Source organism: Palaemon carinicauda, chromosome 12, assembly GCF_036898095.1.
Source record: "Palaemon carinicauda isolate YSFRI2023 chromosome 12, ASM3689809v2, whole genome shotgun sequence".
Taxonomy (NCBI): domain Eukaryota; kingdom Metazoa; phylum Arthropoda; class Malacostraca; order Decapoda; family Palaemonidae; genus Palaemon; species Palaemon carinicauda.
Window position 1 is genome coordinate 13404348 of NC_090736.1, and position 19045 is coordinate 13423392.

Genomic DNA, 19045 nt, shown 5'->3' on the forward strand with positions numbered 1-19045 from the left:
GTATTCCATTCTCCACAAACTGCAACATCTGTTTACAAATTAAATTACTATTGTACTATAGGTTCTATATCATCAGGAACAAGTCTGACCAGATCACACTGCTACAAATATTCATCAAAGCATAGTGACAGGTCAATACTGAAGGTTAAGATTTCATGTTAACTTCATTATAGGTATAAAATTCCTTTCTTAGTTTTATGACAGGACCCAAATATTACACTTTTTCTTATTTTCAACACATGCACTACACATATCCTCCACTTATCTATTAATGTGGGGCTCCAAACAGCTTAAACTATTAGGTTACCGGTAGTTTCCAAAAACTACACATCTAAATACCTACTTAGCTAAAATATAAGGTCTCTAGCACTTGCAAAACTCCATATGAAAATACAAATGGTACCTATGACTTTCAAAAGAGTATATCAAACAATTGTGCCAACAATGTGTTTTCCTATGGCCTGCATAGTTGGTCTTGTTTTATATAAATTTACCAATATGACCACTTGGGATCAAGCAGTACTCTGTAAAGTGAAATGTGACCTATACTGTACTTAGATTAAAAACATTTTATAGTTTATTTTTCTAGGAAACAAAAGATTTTCTCATTAGCAACTCTGGTCCATTTTATTCAGCAGCTCATATAATGAGGATATGAACAACCACCCAGTCAAATTCTTCACTCTTACGAATGGCAAATAAACTGCTTGAAGATACCCGTGACATAATAAAGCACAGCACTGTACTCTTATGATTACAGAGTTCATAAGAATGCTTATGGATTAAGCATTTTGACAAAGCCACTAATGCAAATCCCATCATCAGAACCCAAGTAATATTTTCTTACAAAATCTAGTCTTAATACAAGCAGTAAACATAAGACTAGCTCTACTATGCAAGATTTGTGCCAAAGGTTATTCTAAGGAAAATACATATGCAAGCACTTACAAAATGTTCAAAGCTGAAAAAAAAAAAAAAAAAAATTGTATTTTTTCCAAGCAATATATACCTGTCATTTTAAAATAGGAAATGTCTTCAGTGGAGCTGAAATGGCTGTCAAAATCATTAACGAAGTAGTTAATGGCAACTGGTGAGCACAGGCAAGTATCTCTCCTCCCTTCCTATCAAAGACTTTTCATTTTTGACCTGCAGCTTAGAACTCAGAAGAGTGGTTGAGGTGGGAAGTTCAACTTTAAACGAATCAGGTTTGTCTATCTATCTATATACCAAGGCACTTCCCCCAATTTTGGGGGGTAGCCGACACCAACAATGAAACAAAACAAAAAGGGGACCTCTACTCTCTATGTTCCTTCAGCCTAATCAGGGACTCAACCGAGTTCAGCTGGTACTGCTAGGGTGCCACAGCCCAACCTCCCACATTTCCACCACAGATGAAGCTTCATAATGCTGACTCCCCTACTGCTGCTACCTCCGCGGTCATCTAAGGCACCGGAGGAAGCAGCAGGGCCTACTGGAACTGCGTCACAATCGCTCGCCATTCATTCCTATTTCTAACACGCTCTCTTGCCTCTCTCACATCTATCCTCCTATCACCCAAAGCTTTCTTCACACCATCCATCCACCCAAACCTTGGCCTTCCTCTTGTACTTCTCCCATCAACTCTTGCATTCATCACCTTTTAAGATTTGTTATTTGTTCCTACACATAATCTTCCATCCTTTATAACAGGAAGACTAACTTATTGAGGGATAGGAAATACCACTACCATCAAAATGTTTTTGTTTTTTTCCTAGAATATGCCAGACAGGGATCCCTGGCCCTGTACAATAGTGAGGGAGATGACTCTAACAACCTTACTACAAAAATATATAAAAAAGGGCCATTTTAGTCATGAAAAAAATAATTTTCATTAATAAAACTATTTGAAACATAAAATATAGACATTAAACTACATAAAAATTCAACAATCTGAATTTTGAAAATTTTAACCCTTAAGGAGCAGTGAGGGAATCCACCGTATCCCAAGTTTAGCAATAAACTAATGCAGTGTCTATTCAAATGACGGAGGGATGACCGGACATCTTTCTTGTGTAAACCATACAAAATATGTAGTGTGACAAGCAAACGGTATACAACAGTGCCCATCCTTCACCTACATTCTTGCTTCATTTCATTATCAACAAGAAGCCAATATCAACCATTCAAACTGACAAGAATGAAAAAAAGAATAAATAGATTTAGATAGGAAGCAACAATACGACTGTATTTGACAGGAAGCAACAGTATGACTATTGCTTGCACTCTAAGACAAAAGTAAAGAGTCCTTGACAGAAAAGTGGGCAGAGCTACTCATATGCATTTATTGCCCGTCATTAACTATCTCGTTACACAAGCTCCCATGAAGACATTTCCTATTTCAAAGGACGAAAGGTTTGTATATGCATTGAGACAATTAGTTGCTAGTGTTGTCCTTAACTTTGAAGGCAGGGAGTTGCATCAAAAGTTGACTTGAAGGCATAGGCTGCAAAGGAATTGAAGGTTCTTGTGCCCTACTATTATCTAATTTCTAAAAAGAGCCTGAATTGAAAATTTAATAATATACAGTAGCTGCTTTCCAGAAATAGCCTGAATTTTCCTTTTGGTAACTTCCTTTGAGATGCTTTTGTAATGAAAGATTTTTCAGATGACAGAAATTGAAAAAAAGTCAGTAACGTCCATCCCTAGAAATCTAACCTAGAGGGTCACAGATGTCTATTATAATAGAATTAACACAATAATTAAAAACTAATCTCTAACATTGTTTTGTATGTTTTGATACATAAATCAAGACATGAAAAAAGTAATCCCCAATGTTATTTAATGGGATCATTTTGATAATATATATTGTATTTTGTATTTATTGTATTGTGCGCTTATTACCAAATGTCAAAAACAGTCATTTTTTGTCAAAGAAGTACAGCAATGTTAATGTTACACATGAAGTCCAATTTAGCCAGCGTCCACAGTTCAGTGGGGTGAGAGGACAAGAAAAGTGTTTTGACAAACAATAAACAGTTCAAAAAAGCAAAATCCCAACAATTATTTGGACTGCTTGTACATCAACTGACTAAGTAATCTCCCAAAAGTTTATGAAATGGTTACATAACTGTTCAAATGATGACTTTCTACAACAAGATTGCTGTGAAATCTATTGTGAGATGATCATTAAATATTTTCTAAGACAAAGTTACACTTGAAATACGCAGTAGGATCTTGCAGTTTCTGTTTCACTCGATATTCAAATTTATCCCTTACACGTGAGAACTCCATCATGTCTTTGGGTTTTTCTTGCCTCCACAGTTCATCAAAAGTATAAAATAAGTAGCAATAAAATTGGTGGAATGTACGTACTTCAGAAAACTTTTTGGAAGCATTATAGAAGTGGGTCTTGGCTTCACCATTCTTGAGGAGGGAGTATGCCATGAAAGTGATATTAATCCCAACTATGGCAAATGAGTACCTGAAAACAATGCAAAGCTTGAATATTCTGACATTGCACAAAAGCATCATTCATTTATATCTATAGAACATGTATTAATCATATGCTTACATTACAGTTGGACCTCAATATCCAAGGTTTCAATCTTTGCAGATTCGGATATTTGCGATACAGAAAACTGTATACCATTAAAAAAATCAAATCTCCCGGGTTTCGTGATAATTACTCTCGTGGGCCGACATTTTCAATCCAACCACTCAAAGCAGAACAACCCAACTTTACAGCTAACAGATGTAAACTATTCAGTAATAAACCCTTAGTATAGTAATTCTAATACAATAATAAAAATTATTAAAGGAAGTTTTGATACTGTATATATGTAATATATAATACTAATGAAAAATAAAAATATGCATTACAATTAAAAGTTATTCTCTCTCTATGAAAAAATATAAAGATTTTGAAAAAATTATTTCTATTTACTTGAATAATTTTCTATTAGAAGTGTAAACTTTTCAGTGATAAATCCTTTGTACAGTAATTCTAATACAGTAATAAAAGCAATTTCTTGATTCATTCTTAAGTACCTCTGTTTATAATCAATGTAATGTACATCAGCCTAACAAAAATTTATAATCAAGGTAATGTGCATCAGCCTAACAAAAATTCTTAGAACAAAACACTTCCGAAAACTACAGTAGTTCAAAAGATTATGTCCTACTGAGTATCATTATGAATTAACTGTCCATAAATATTGTACAGTACATCGATTTACTATAAAATCTGCAGAAAAGGTTTAATATTATCTGAGAAAAATGTCATTCTGCAAGACAAAACTATATCTTACCAACTAATAGGCTAGATTTATTACATGTATTAATACATTATTGACAAACCTGTTGTCCGGAGACAGTATCCAGTTTTAGATCTCTAATAATATATTAAAAAAAAACTTACCCATACACAGGATGCTGAGAGCGTGCTAGCACATGACGAGCTGCAGAAGTGTGCTGCTCTGCAAAAAATCTGAAAGGCCAAAATAAATTTTCATACAAAAAACTTCCAACTATGACAAGAAAAACTTAATTATTAAAAATTTTGCAGGTATTTATGTTTTACATAAATTTATAAGTAATGTGATAAAAACAGAACAGATTGCCCTTGTGAAAATTAAAAAAAAAACAAAAAAAAAAACGATTAAAACTGAATATAAGGTACTGTACATGAATACAGTGTATGTGTGGTACAATAAAGAAAACAAGAGCAAGGAACATAAAAAAGAGGGTTCTGATGGAGTTTAAGCCTATCTCTGCAAAGGTGATGTGTATTCTCAAAGGAAATTCCTATAAAAGCTTAAACAGGGAATCCAATACATGATATGTGAGAGAAATATTGTCTTTACTGATCCCGAATCAACATATCAAAAATCAACTCCTATGCTGACTGAGACCCAGAATTGTAGAGGCTGTCATATGTGACCGAACGTTCAATATCAAAATAAAGCGGCCACACATCACCACTAACACCGAGCACTAAAAATTTGATAAATAATTAATTCCGAACCTAATCAACTGTGCTTAACTTAGAAAGTGAGGTAGACATCTCAAAAAATCCTTAAGATCAATGCCTTCAGCTTCACCAATGACTTTTGAAACAAGGACATGGTCCTCGTAGAGGACATACCTCCGCCAAGGTGAACTTGACCTTCACGTGACCTTGACCTTCAGGTGACCTTGACCTTCACGTGACCTTGACCTTCACGTGACCTTGACCTTCAAGTGACCTGCTTGACTTTTGACCTTCAAGTGATCTTTGTTCATTTGCCACTGATACTTAATATGACATTGATATAATGCACCAATATGACCTTGACCTTTGACCTTTATAAATTTGAACATCACCCATGGGTTGCGCCTGGACTAGGACTTCCCTGTTGGCTTATGCAAAAGTCAGTGCTTTATTTCTGTCTCTTGATATGGCCACTTATGTCATAGTGACACCAGTGACCCCTGTGACCTTGACCTTGGGGTGACCTTGACCAAAATTTAATCAGTTCTTCCATACACATTGGGGAACTACTTGGCCAAGTTTGAAGTGATTCCGTGTAGAAATGTGGCCTCTACGTTGTCCACAGACAGACAGACAAACAAACAAACAAACAAACAAACCGAACCGAAAACAATACCTCCTGGCGGAGGTAAAAATGGTTGCCAGGAGAATAACAAATGCCCGGGTAAGCACTGTCTTCAGGTTTTGTAATGGTTCTCATTGGGTAATGTATATCCAGTTAGCATAAGAATCCAGAATCCAGTTAATAGAGCTAGAACCCTTGGGTCTGCATCATACATTAGTGCTGTACCTTGGGTTACGAGTAAATTTGAATGAGAGCAAATTGGGATACAAGCATACAAATTTGATTTGAATGATGAAAATTACATGGATCTGTAAACAAAAGTTTTGCACCGTACGGACATTTTTTTGTGGACAAGTACTAACAAGGCTGGCATGCAATACACAGAAATCAAGTTACGCAGTACCCGTATTCCCATGCAGTTTTCAAGTGATTTTTACCATATTTTCATCCCACTTAAAACAGTCATCTCTAGAGAGGTTCCTTGTCAAAAATGAATGTAAGTGTTTTAAAAAAGACAACCATGTGTCCAGAAAGAATAAATTGCCATAAGTCGTTTGAGAGAGAGAACTCCCAATATATTTCCAGAACTGCTTATGGAGGGAGATTCTCCTTTCAAGCAATAATCTCCTCCTACTCCTCTTCTTCATGCCAGACCGACCCCCTCAAAAATAAAGTATGAGTTAATTTATTTATTTGTAATTTTTATTCAGAACATTTCTTTTTTATTATTTTTTTATGTTACAATTTATATTTTGTACGATGATTACCGTTATAAAACCTTTAACAATTAGTGCATATGTGTATTTATGGATATGTCGCAAGTGCTGAAGAGGAATGAAGATGGGGGGTGGGGAGATGTAGGGGTAGAGTTGATGTTGATGAAGGAGATGTCTAATTGGTGAGGGATCTATGGTCGTGGTTCAATCACACCCCAGTTTTCTATACCAACACTCAATGAGTGAGCGAGCTGGGTTTATTCCTGGCATTCCATGCATCTCTTTTTCTCTGGTATACTCAGCAATAACTATGCCTTAGAAATGGTGCTAGAGGAGCATTTCACGGAGCGACACAGGTCGAGCCCAGAAATAGATTTTTCCTTCGTCAAAATCCCTTTTATGGATATGTGGAATACACAAGTGAATTTCCTTTATTTCTTATGGGAAAAATCATGTAAGAATAAAAGCATTTTAGGTTGCAAGCGAGCTCCCTAAACAAATTCAACTCGTAGCCTGAAGTACCACTAGTACGTGCCTTCCATCCAGATATACTGGTCTTAGGGTAAGGAAAACAATATTTCTTTTGTATATGTCACACTGGATTCCATATTCTGATCTGTAATGGAAAGTCCTTAGGAACCACAGAGCAGCCTGACTTCAAAGATGAAAATACAGTATACAGTAGTACTGAATTACAATACAAAGATATCTGAGCACAGGATATGTATGGTAATTAATATTACTATCATGATCATTATTTAAAAAAACGTGGCAATTCCAGTAAGAAAAGCTAAATGCTACATGGCCAAGGGCATACACAGGGAGTACAGCCCAATGTAAAAAAGAAAGGAAGAAGCAAATAATAAATTATATATAAGAAAAAATGAAAACAATTATAATACAGTATATCCAGATGAACTATAATTCTAACAGGATAAATGATATACAAACTACGAGACAATAATTATGTTAACCTGCTCAACTAAAAAAGATTTGCTCCAAGTTGAACTTTTATAGTTCCGCTGATTTTACTATTTGACGGGGAAAATCCTCCCACAATTAGGTCAAACCAGAATTAAACTTCTGGAATACGATATTGCATTGAGCATTATGAAAGAAAAGGCAATACTATTGGATAACAAATGAAAATAAATATGTAACAATTGAATAATTGCAATAAAACAGCATAGAGTAAAATATGAGTTACAAAATCAAAAGAGTGATGGACTGTGTGATAGAATGTACTATCAAGCAATATATATCATATAAAAGACAATAGAAACCTACGGCTTAAAGAGTAAAACAGCCTAAGGTTTAATGACCATTATTACTACTACAATACATTGTTTCACTTGACAACATTCACTCCCATTGGACAAGGATCTAGGCCATATGGGTAGACAACACAACACAAATGATCATAACCCAGCAGTCATAAATAAGAAAATAGATACTCCAATACCACATCATATACAGTACACATTACTTACAATAGATTTTCTAAGCCTAGAATGCCCATTCCTCGAAAATCAGTTTTTGGGTCATCTCCTTGAAATCCGATGTCCTGCCATTGTTTAGTTATCCTGCCCTGCAAGACGAAAAATAAAAGATTAAATTTTAACAACCACAGTGAAATAAATGAAACCTATGCAGAAAAAATAAATGATGAAGAAAACTTTTACTAAGGCCTCATAAAAATATTTGACTACAATCTCTTCCAGTACCGTACAAAAAAAGTGATTACAGTTCGTATGGATGAAACAAGACAATTATAGAAAAAGATGGTAATTAATACCCTTAACACAGCTGTAAAATAATAAAGCTTACAGTCTAAAAAGTAGGATAATACAAATTCTATGCATTGAAATAGAAACTGCTTACAAACTATTAAAATGTGCCAAACAAAATTAGAGTACATCAATGTTTACTTATGAGTTTTAGTCTACATGACAGTAGCTCTACATTCATTTTATAAATTCAAATATATTTCTATGATCCATCAAAACTCTACAACCATCATCAAATGTAACCCTGCTCTCCATTAATCTCATAAGAGTAGTTTTCTTATGCTAACTGTACATAATTCCTATACAAGTTTCCAGTACAAACCATGAAAAAGTTACACTACAGTACAAGTAAATGGCAATAAAAGATGGAATGGGGATGACTATTAGGCAATATTATTACTAAATCTTAACAGGCAAGAGAAAATAACTTCAACTCAAGTGATTTTTTAGAATTCTGTTATAAAAATTTCTACCAACAAAGAGAAGTAATTTTTGAGATTTCAGTTGTAAAAATGTGTACTTGGCAGAGAGAAAAGATAAATGAACAATTATTTTTTAATTATTTTTATCGTAATCATCATTACCAACATTAAAATCCATCCTGAATTAAGATGAGAAAAGGTAACAAAGCAAAGTTAAAGTGATACAGCTAAGTGAAAAAAGAACAAAGGGAACAGATGAGAATAAGATGAAATAAAGCAATGATGCTAGGGCCACAGGAAGCGGAGAACATTTATTACCATTTACACAGTGACTCAAAGATACTCTGTAGATACGATCCTCTTACAGGGAACTGCTACTTAAATTCAGCTTCCATAAGTATTTAATTTATTCACTCATAATAATATACAGTTACCTGATTTACACAAGATAGTTAGGAATTATACATCTTTATAAATAGGGGGCTATTTGATTCTGGTTTCACTTGATACAAAAAAATTACAATTTTAAAGTCATTTTTGCAATACGCCTGACTACATCAGTGTACATAAGCAGTATAAACTGCAGCATGACAATTCATGACATGCTTCATCTAACAAAGTAATAGAAACATGGCATTGATTCAATTTATCTTTATGATAACTAAATCAATTCAGTACTGTATTTCATAAATGAGGATTTTTTAGCCGATAATAAACATCCCACATAATGCAGAATTGATTTCAATGAAAGATAGTTTTGTAAATATTAGACAGTAATGGTTCTCACATCACCTCTAAAGCAACCCCTGGCATGAGTAAAGTCCATAATCTTAAAAGGCTCTCCTCATGGCTCGGATTTTCTGGATCATATGGTCTCTGACGAAGAACCTCTATCTCTGCTGTTAGCTGTCTGTATCCCCATATCTGAGTGAGACACTCCCCCAGTGTAACTGTAAATCTAAAAAAAAAAGTGCAAATCAGATTCATGACAAAAGTGCACTGATACTAAAAAATATAATACAGTATAAAGCCCTAGAAGTAAACAATTATTTTATGAAATGCCTAAAATATATTGCTAAAAAAACACTAAGATGTTCATTTATCAGGTCATTAATGGCCAGTTATTAATTCTAACCCAATTCCTAGTCTGGGTAAACTAAAGGTACATAATAATAATCTAATGCAGCAATATTGCATATTATACACTTATTTTCTATGAATCAATGTTATAGGGTTCTTGTAAGGGTGAACGCATCAATTTCATCCAAGAGAATATTTCAAGAAATTGGGATATAAGAAACTACAGTACAATACTGTGCTGAATACATCATAAAGTTCTGTACATTAATTTACATTTTTTATTATATATAACAATCTTAAAAGTACATACATACATGCATACATACATATACCACAGCACTTCCCCCAATTTTGGGGGGTAGCCAACATCAACAAATGAAACAAAAAAGGGGACCTCTCCTCTCTACGTTCCTCCCAGCCTGACAAGGGACTCAACCGAGTTCAACTGGTACTGCTAGGGTGCCACAGCCCACCCTCCCCCGTTATCCACCACAGATGAAGCTTCATAACGCTGAATCCCCTACTGCTGTTACCTCCGCGGTCATTCAAGGCACCGGAGGAAGCAGCAGGGCCTACTGGAACTGCGTCACAATCGCTCGCCATTCATTCCTATTTCTAGCACGCTCTCTTGCCTGTCACATCTATCCTCCTATCACCCAGCTTTCTTCACTCCATCCATCCACCCAAACCTTGGCCTTCCTCTTGTACTTCTCCCATCAACTCTTGCATTCATCACCTTCTTTAGCAGACAGCCATTTTCCATTCTCTCAACATGGCCATACCACCTCAACACATTCATATCCACTCTAGCTGCTAACTCATTTCTTACACTCTTTCTCACCCACACCACTTCGTTCACACCACTTCGTTCCTAACCCTATCTACTCGAGATACACCAGCCATACTCCTTTGACACTTCATCTCAAACACATTCAATTTCTGTCTCTCCGTCACTTTCATTCCCTACAACTCTGATCCATACATCACAGTTGGTACAATCACTTTCTCATACAGATCTCTCTTTACATTCATGTCAAACCCTCTATTTTTTACTACTAACTTAACTGCCCCCAACACTTTGCAACCTTCATTCACTCTCTGACGTACATCTGCTTCCACTCCACCATTTTCTGCAACAACAGACCCCAAGTATTTAAACTGATCCACCTCCTCAAGTAACTCTCCATTCAACATGACATTCAACCTCGCACCACCTTCTCTTCTCGTACATCTCGTAACCTTACTCTTACCCACATTAACTCTCAACTTCCTTCTCTCACACACCCTTCCAAATTCTGTAACTAATTGGCCAAGCTTCTCTTCCGCATCAGCAACCAGTACAGTATCATACGCAAACAACAACTGATTTACCTCCCATTCATGGTCATTCTTGTCTACTGTACCAGTTTCAATCCTCGTCCAAGCACTCGAGTATTCACCTCTCTCACCACTCCATCAACATGCAAGTTAAACAACCACAGCAACATCACACATCCCTGTCTCAGCCCACTCTCACCGGAAACCAATCGCTCACTTTATTTCCTATCCTAACACATGCTTTACTACCTTTGTAGAAACTTTACACTGCTTGCAACAACCTTCCACAAACTCCATATAACATCATCACATTCCACATTGCTTCCCTATCAACTCTATCATATGCTTTCTCCAGATCCATAAACGCATCATACGCATCATACACCTCCTTACCTTTTGCTAAATATTTCTCGCATATCTGCCTAGCTGTAAAATTCTGATTCATACAACCCCTACCTCTTCTAAAACCACCCTGTACTTCTAAGATTGCATTCTCTGTTTTATCCTTAATCCTATTAATCAGTACTCAACCATACACTTTTCCAACTACACTACAAACTAATACCCCTTGAATTACAACACTCATGCACATCTCCCTTACCCTTATATAGTGGGACAATACATGCACAAACCCAATCTACTGGTACCATTGACAACACAAAACATATTAAACAATCTCACCAACCATTCAAGTACAGTCACACCCCCTTCCTTCAACATCTCAGCTCTCACACCATCCATACCAGATGCTTTTCCTACTCTTGTTTCATCTAGTGCTCTCCTCACTTCCTCTCTTGTAATCTCTCTCTCATTCTCATCTCTAATCACCGGCACCTCAACACCTGCAACAGCAATTATATCTGCCTCCCTATTATCCTCAACATTCAGTAAACTTTCAAAATATTCCGCCCACCTTTTCCTTACCTCCTCTCCTTTAACAACCATCCATTTCCATCTTTCACTGTCTCTTCAATTCTTGAACCAGCCTTTCTTACTCTCTTCACTTCTTTCCAAAACTAATCCTTATTCACTTCATATGAATGACCCAATCCCTGACCCCACCTCAGGTCAGCTGCCCTCTTTGCCTCAATTACCATGCGCTCTACTTCCATATTTTTCTCTCTATATCTTTCATACGTCTCTACACTACTACTCTGCAGCCATTTTTCAAAAGCCCTCTTTATCTCTTCCATTTTTACCTTCCCTCCTTCATTTTTCCACCATTCACTGCCCTTCCTCATGCTACCTCCAACAAACTTCTTGCCACACACACATCACTTGCAATCCCAACAAAATTTTCTTTTACTAACTTCCACTCCTCCTCTAAATTACCAGTTTCTCTTACTTTCACTTCGTCATACGCCATTTTCAACCTTTCTTGATATTTACTTTTTACCCCTGGTTTCATTAGCTCTTCAACCCTCACTAGCTCCCTTTTACATCCACCTACTCTATTCCCCTACTCTTTTGCTACAACTAATTTTCCTTCCACCAAAAAATGATCAGACATACCGTTAGCCATATCCCTAAATACGTGCACGTCTTTCAATCTTCCAAACATTCTTTTAGTTATCAACACATAATCCATTAATGCCCTTTCTACCATTCTTCCATCTGTCACTCTTACCCATGTATACTTGTTTTTATCTTTCTTTTTGAAAAGCTAGAAATTATCACCATCTCTTGCTCAACACATATCTGCCAGTCTCTCACCACTCTCATTTTCACTTGGTACGCCATACTTCCCAATGACACCTTCTACCTCTCCAGTGCCCACTCTAGCATTAAGTCACCCATGACAATTACATAATTCCTTCTACCCAGTCCTTCTACACACCTAGTTAATTCATTCCAGAACTCATTCCAGTCTTCTTCACTTTTCTCACTACCTGGCCCATACGCACTGACAAAAGCCCAGCATTCCCTACCCAACCTAACCCTTACCCACATTAACCTAGATAATATCTCCTTCCATTCCACTACTTTACCTATCATCCATTCACTCAGCAATAAAGCCACACCTTCTCTTGCTCTTCCCCTTTCAATCCCAGACACACTACCAGACATTTCACCAAACATCACTTCACCTTTCCCTTGTATCTTTGTCTCACACAAAGCCAATACATGTATATCCATCCTTCTATTCCTAAACATACTTCCAATCTTACATCTTTTACTCTCTATTGTACTACATCCACGCACATTCAAACACCCCAAAACTAGAGTGCGGGGAGCAGTCACTCTCCCCCCAGCCCCACCTCTTTGATGTCTCACAGGATTATAATACAGGAGAGGGGGTTCCCAGCCCCCTCGTCTTAAAAGTAATTTGTATTTTTCCTAGATATACAAACCCGAGTCCTTTAAATAGGGGAATATTTTTTCAGCACAAGCTGGAACGGCTGTTGAAATCAATAACAGTGTAGTTAACGACAGGCAGTGAGCACGGGAGAGAAGCTCCGCCCCTCCACTGTCGGATGATCAGCACTTTTGACCTTTGGCTTAGGAATGAGAGAGGTGGATGAGGTGGAAAGTTTAACTTTAAAGGACTTAAGTTTGTATAGCTAGGAAAAATACAAATTACTTTAAAAATTTGTTATTTGTTACTAGTCATATACAAACCTTTTGTCTTTTAAATAGAGAATGACTAATTGCTGGGTCATAAGTCCCACTAGAACTGAACAGATTGGTTCTTTTTCTTCCTTAGAAATGTCAATCTACCTGGTCCTGTAAGGGAGAGAGGAAGATGACTCCGGCAACCTCCTACCTGTCCATCACAAGGATGAGTAGACTGATAAGGCTCGCCCTATCTTAGATGATTGTATATGGTCAAATGAAGAATCCTTTCCCCTGAAGGAGATATCAGTCCGAAATAATATACCTAGCGTTTGAGGATCAATAGGGTGATATCAAATCCACCATTCTCCCCCACATTAAAGAGGATGGGAGAGAGACATCTTTAGATTCAAAGAATGGAACTCAGAAGTGTAACTTACCATCATGAGGTCCGCTCCAGCATGTAACAATTTTAACAGCTTCCACCTCAAGACAAGGGAGAGAAAAATCAAGACCCTGTCCCGTGTAGGAGCTGTGCTGGCTACACAACTACTCGAGCAGCTACCAAAGTACAAGGCACAAAGGTGTCATCAAACTTGTGGGTAAACTATAGAAGGTGAAAGTCTGTGAAGGTGGTTTGGCGCCTCCAAACCCATCCTTCAACATCTTGTTAAATGAAAGATTCCTCTTAAAAGTACAGGGTGGGGCCTATACCCCTGACTTCATGAGGTCTGGACTTAGCTGGTACCTTGATCAACTCGGCAGTCGAGGCGTACAGGTTTCCCTTGAGGATCCCTACTTTGGGACTAGCTGTCCTTGATGACGGCTGCAATCAAAGTGACAACACTGGAAGCAAGCACAGGGTGCGTGGTTTCCCAGCTCCCAGCCAGTAACTACAGGCCAATTACCTACACCTTGTTATAAAATCTTACAAATGTAATATTAAATCTTCACTGTAGTCTTCTCTTATATAAGGGGCAAAGGTTTGTATTTGCACCAAACCCATTTTAATTCTAAAAATGTAAGATACCATAAATAAGTTGTGCTAGCCCTATTCAGTAATTGATGACAGGCCTCTGAGAATTTCATTAAGTCTAATTTTAGAGTAAAAAAAAAAATTGTACATATAGCTTAGGCTAGAGGCCAAATACAGTAGACTTTCCAGAATAAAAGGTTTAAACAGTCAATGATTCACTACAATCAAAAGATGCAATAGAAAAAATGACGGATTTTGCATAATCTTGCTATGCATGAAAAATAAGTACTTTACCCCTACTTACTTGCCTACTACAAAACTTACCTTCTGTGTACTTTTGTGTCAATCCTCTTAATTCTAGCGATTGCAAAAACAGCATAATGTATGAGGTTAGGCTTAAGTGTTCGCTCTTCACATTTACTGTCTATGTATTTGACACATTTTTGAATTTCCAGAGTTCGACTATGTTCCAAGGAAAATTCTGTAATACAAAAATGAAATTAGAGGAAAAAAGAGATGATATCATGTTTCCTAAAAATACAAATGGTGTTAACTATGTGGTTCATATACAAAAATACTAACATAAACAAAACTAGAAAACTTGATTATATTTACTATAACAATGTTGGTGAAAAAGAAATTGTAAAAGTGATTTGTATGTATCCTCGTTGTACAAACGAGACCTTTGAAATAGGGAGAGGTCGTCAGCAGAGCTGAAACTGCCGTTGAATGTATTAATGCAGTAGTTAACAACAGGCAGTGCACGCAGGGGAGTAGCCATGCCCACTCACCTATTGGAGGCTCATCACTTTTGACCTTCCGCTCAGGACTGAGAGGTGCGGTTGAGGTGAGAAGTTTAACTTATCTAGCAAGGAAAAACACAAATAACTTTTAAAATTTATTTGTTCCTACACTTATACAGTATTGATATGTGACATACATGGGGGGATATGGACCAGTACAGGTAGTAAGTCCTCATCTCAAAGGATTCTCACTATCCAAAGGTTCCCTTTGAATGGAAGAGGTTATGGGGGGTCCTGATCTTGGTCAAGGAAAAGCCCTGGAGACCTTCCCTGAAGGTATGTCGGAATCCAAGGGTTTAACCGTAGATAATTTAGAAGGCCCAAGACCCTTAAAGGAGACTGCGCATTCGATCAGGGAGCCCTGCGAAGAAGTTCTCCAATTTTCCAACATCCCCTGTACACGACTACACAAGAGGAGAGATGTTGCCACACTCATTGATGTACAGTATTCCATAGTGTTAGAGTTACCTCTAAACCAACTTGTTTTGGGAATAAGAACACCAATGCATCTCTCCTCTTCCAATCCAATTGGCTCACGGGTTTGTACCAGGAAGGTCACTTCCTTCCTAAGACTCTTAAGTTGATAACATCAGTGAATTTGCAAAGAATGTTGTATAATACCAATTTTTAATTGGGTATTGAAGTAATAAATATCAATTTTATAATTTTGACTGGTTTTTGTAGATTTGTTTGTAAATTATATTTGCGTTACTCTGTTACTCTTCAGCCTGTAAATTGTTTCATAAAGTCCTTTTATCTTAAATTTGTGAAAGCTTTACACTTAGAAGGGAACAAATGTAAACCAGTCTACTGATTGTAACAGACTGCAATAGTTATTTTGTATTTTGAACACAAACCATAATGAACTAAAACCAGAAAACTCTAACCCGAATACTTATCACTAGCACGACTCTGAGTACACGCATAAATACCTGTAAGGACCCGATTCGTGCTATGACATTAGGAAGGATATTTTTATGTATGTGCATTGTGTGATGTGGTTAAAAACAATTGCTTTGTAAAATTACCCTTGAAACTGCTCATAAAAGACTTATAAAAGTTAAAATGATCCCATGAAATCAGTGAAGTAAACTTGCCTCTGAAAGTTGTGTTGCTGGTGAAGTTGTCAACCAAACTATGATTCCTTATCTAAATGTAGACTATTCTTTTCTACATATTGTTGGAACCCGTATTTGGAGGTTGTTTTAACTTTACTAGACTCAAATCTAATGTAGTGGAAAGAGCTAGCAGGTTTTTGTGTAAAGATTTCAAGACAATGTTCAAATAATTTGATTTTTTCTGCATAGGAATCTTACATGAAAGTAGGTCAGTGGAACTGACAAAGAAATGGTTGCCTTCAATGGTTAATGGTAAGCAGTTTTTTTCTTTTCAACAGAGTGAATGTTGTCATTTTATTGATCTTCGTTGCAAATGGTCATAGTAGTTGCAGATATGCTGTATATTTTAAAGCTTCATATATTTTCCAATATAGGACATTATTTTTCTTTTTTATTTACAAAAATAAGTATCTTTTATAACCTTTCTTTTGTATTTTTCTCCCTGAACTTCATCTGATCCTCAACCATACATTAAGGTAGTAGTTCCTTAATGAAAAAAATCGTATCCCCTTACCCAGAACCAAAACAAAGGGTGGTGCCTAGTATCATATACTATACTATTGTAATTCTTATGACCATTTATTTAATTGTGGGTTAGCGGGATTGGGGTCGTCAACCCAATAGTAAGTCAAAGTGCTATTCCCGGCCACAGCCTGCTAACCACTACAATGTCACTGCACCTGCCCACTGATCAAGTCAAGAAACAGCTTGGAGGAAAGCCATGACAGACAAATCCATGGCTGCGGACTCAGCAGCCAAGAAGGACGGGCCTTCTGTCTTGAGTCTGTCCAACCTGAAAAAGTGATGACTAAGCTTTCTGTATTGTATAAAACCTTTTCTGGCTCAAGAGTGCATGACTTGTTTGACCAACTGGAAGCTAAAGAGTTTTCAAATCCACAGATCTGATCATCAAATTGATCCAGGGCAAAACTAGCCAGATCTGACCAGGGCAGCTCAAGGGATGGCCTCGACCCTTGAAGGACACCGAATGGCCAATTAATGATCAACGTTCTCCGTGAAGGCAGAGCCAAGGTCACCCCATCCAGTCCGTTGCAATCACAAATGAGAGCAAGAACATCAACTAAGGAACACTATGACTCAGGATAATCTGTTTCTGTCGGTACTTGGCCAAGTCCCAGTACAGTACCTTAGGGGCAGACGAATCTTAATACCTTCATACCAAGCAGGGGTATAGGGCAGGCTGCTCTGAAGATTCGGTGCCTCACCCTCCACAAATACGAGCACTCTGACCCAAGGACAGAACCAGCAATGTAATTAGGGGCTGATGACAGGTTGGGACAATTGAAAACAGTGATGGAAGGATCCCTGGCACTGATCACAGCAGAGACAATAGTACAGTAGTAGTTCACTCTTTTCCCTCTGCTGATTGGAGCAGAGATTGTTCTGGCCTCATTCTGATCTCTCCACCACTTTCTCATGATCCTCAAAGAACTATTAAAGCATCTCCTACAAAGGAGAACCACTGATGCCCAGGAAAGGCCACTACATACAAAGGGTGCCATCTCTCTAAAAGAATAAAGAAGGCGGCAAGTCTTTCAGAAGAGGAGGTGATGTTGGTTCACGATGGAAAACGGTGGTCTCCTTGTTGCTGAGCTTGTGTTAGAAAGGACCATCACTCTTAACCAGACGCTCTCCAGAGGAGATAGCTAGCGAAGAGTCCGAAGGGTGAATTCCAGGGGAAGAAAAAGAGAGAGAGAGAGAGAGAGAGAGAGAGAGAGAGAGAGAGAGAGAGAGGAGAGAGAGAGAGAGAGAGAGAGAGAGAGGAGAGAGAGAGAGAGAGAGAGAGAGAGAGAGAGAGAGAGAGAGAGAGGAGAGAGAGAGAGAGAGAGAGAGAGAGAGAGAGAGAGAGGAGAGATGAGAGAGAGGAGAGAGAGAGAGAGAGAGAGTGTTACAAGGATTTTGGATGTCTCTAAGACTTTTTAGTCCATCCGCTGAGACTCCATTTGCTCTTTGGTTGAGCGATTTAGATTAAGCATTTAGAAAGTTCTTATGATCTAACTTATTCTTAAACTTGTTCACCGTGTTACTGTTTACTACATTCGGTGGAAGTCTATTCCAAGTACTGTATTTGCTATTTTGTATGTAAAGAAATTGCCACATTGAGTGTTGTTGTATTATCATTATTATTATTACTAGCCAAGCTACAACCATAGAGGGAAAAGCAAGATGCTATAAGCCCAAGGGCTCCAACAGGGAAAAATAGTCCCGTGAGGAAAGGCAATAAGGAAATAAAAAAATGATGAGAACAAATTAACAATAAATCCTTTTACAAACAGTAACGTCAAAACAGATATGCCATATGTATACTATAAAAAGACTAAGGTCAGCCTGTTCAACATAAACTATAAAAAGACTTATGTCAGTTTGTTCAACATAAAAAAATTTGCTGCAGCTTTGAACTTTTCAAGCTCTACCAATTCAACTGCCCGATTAGGAAGATCATTCCACAACTTGGTAACAGGTGGAATAAAGCTTCTACAATACTGTGTAGTATTGAGCCTCATGATGGAAAAGGCCTGGCTATTAGAATTAACTGCCAGCCTAGTATTACGAACAGGATAGAATTGTCGAGGAAGATCTGAATGTAAAGGATGGTTAGAGTTATGAAAAATCATATGCAACATACATAATGAACTAATTGAACGACGGTGCCAAAGATTAATATCTACATCAGGAATG

The 19045-nt window shown here is 37.3% G+C and overlaps 1 protein-coding gene across 5 annotated transcripts in view; it reads right to left on the reverse strand.

Annotated features, from left to right (window-relative positions):
• Positions 1-1736: 1736 nt before the first annotated feature.
• LOC137651229 (ELMO domain-containing protein 2) overlaps positions 1737-19045 on the reverse strand; it is a 41841-nt gene continuing 24532 nt past the window's right edge. For all 5 annotated transcript variants that reach the window (XM_068384432.1, XM_068384430.1, XM_068384431.1 and 2 more), the window contains exons 3-7: positions 14749-14905; positions 9291-9456; positions 7780-7877; positions 4397-4465; positions 1737-3460 (exon numbers count right to left, since the gene is read on the reverse strand). In XM_068384432.1, the coding sequence (XP_068240533.1) occupies positions 3166-3460; positions 4397-4465; positions 7780-7877; positions 9291-9456; positions 14749-14905 (785 nt within the window). In that variant the 3' untranslated portion in view covers positions 1737-3165. The remainder of the gene's footprint in view (positions 3461-4396; positions 4466-7779; positions 7878-9290; positions 9457-14748; positions 14906-19045) is intronic.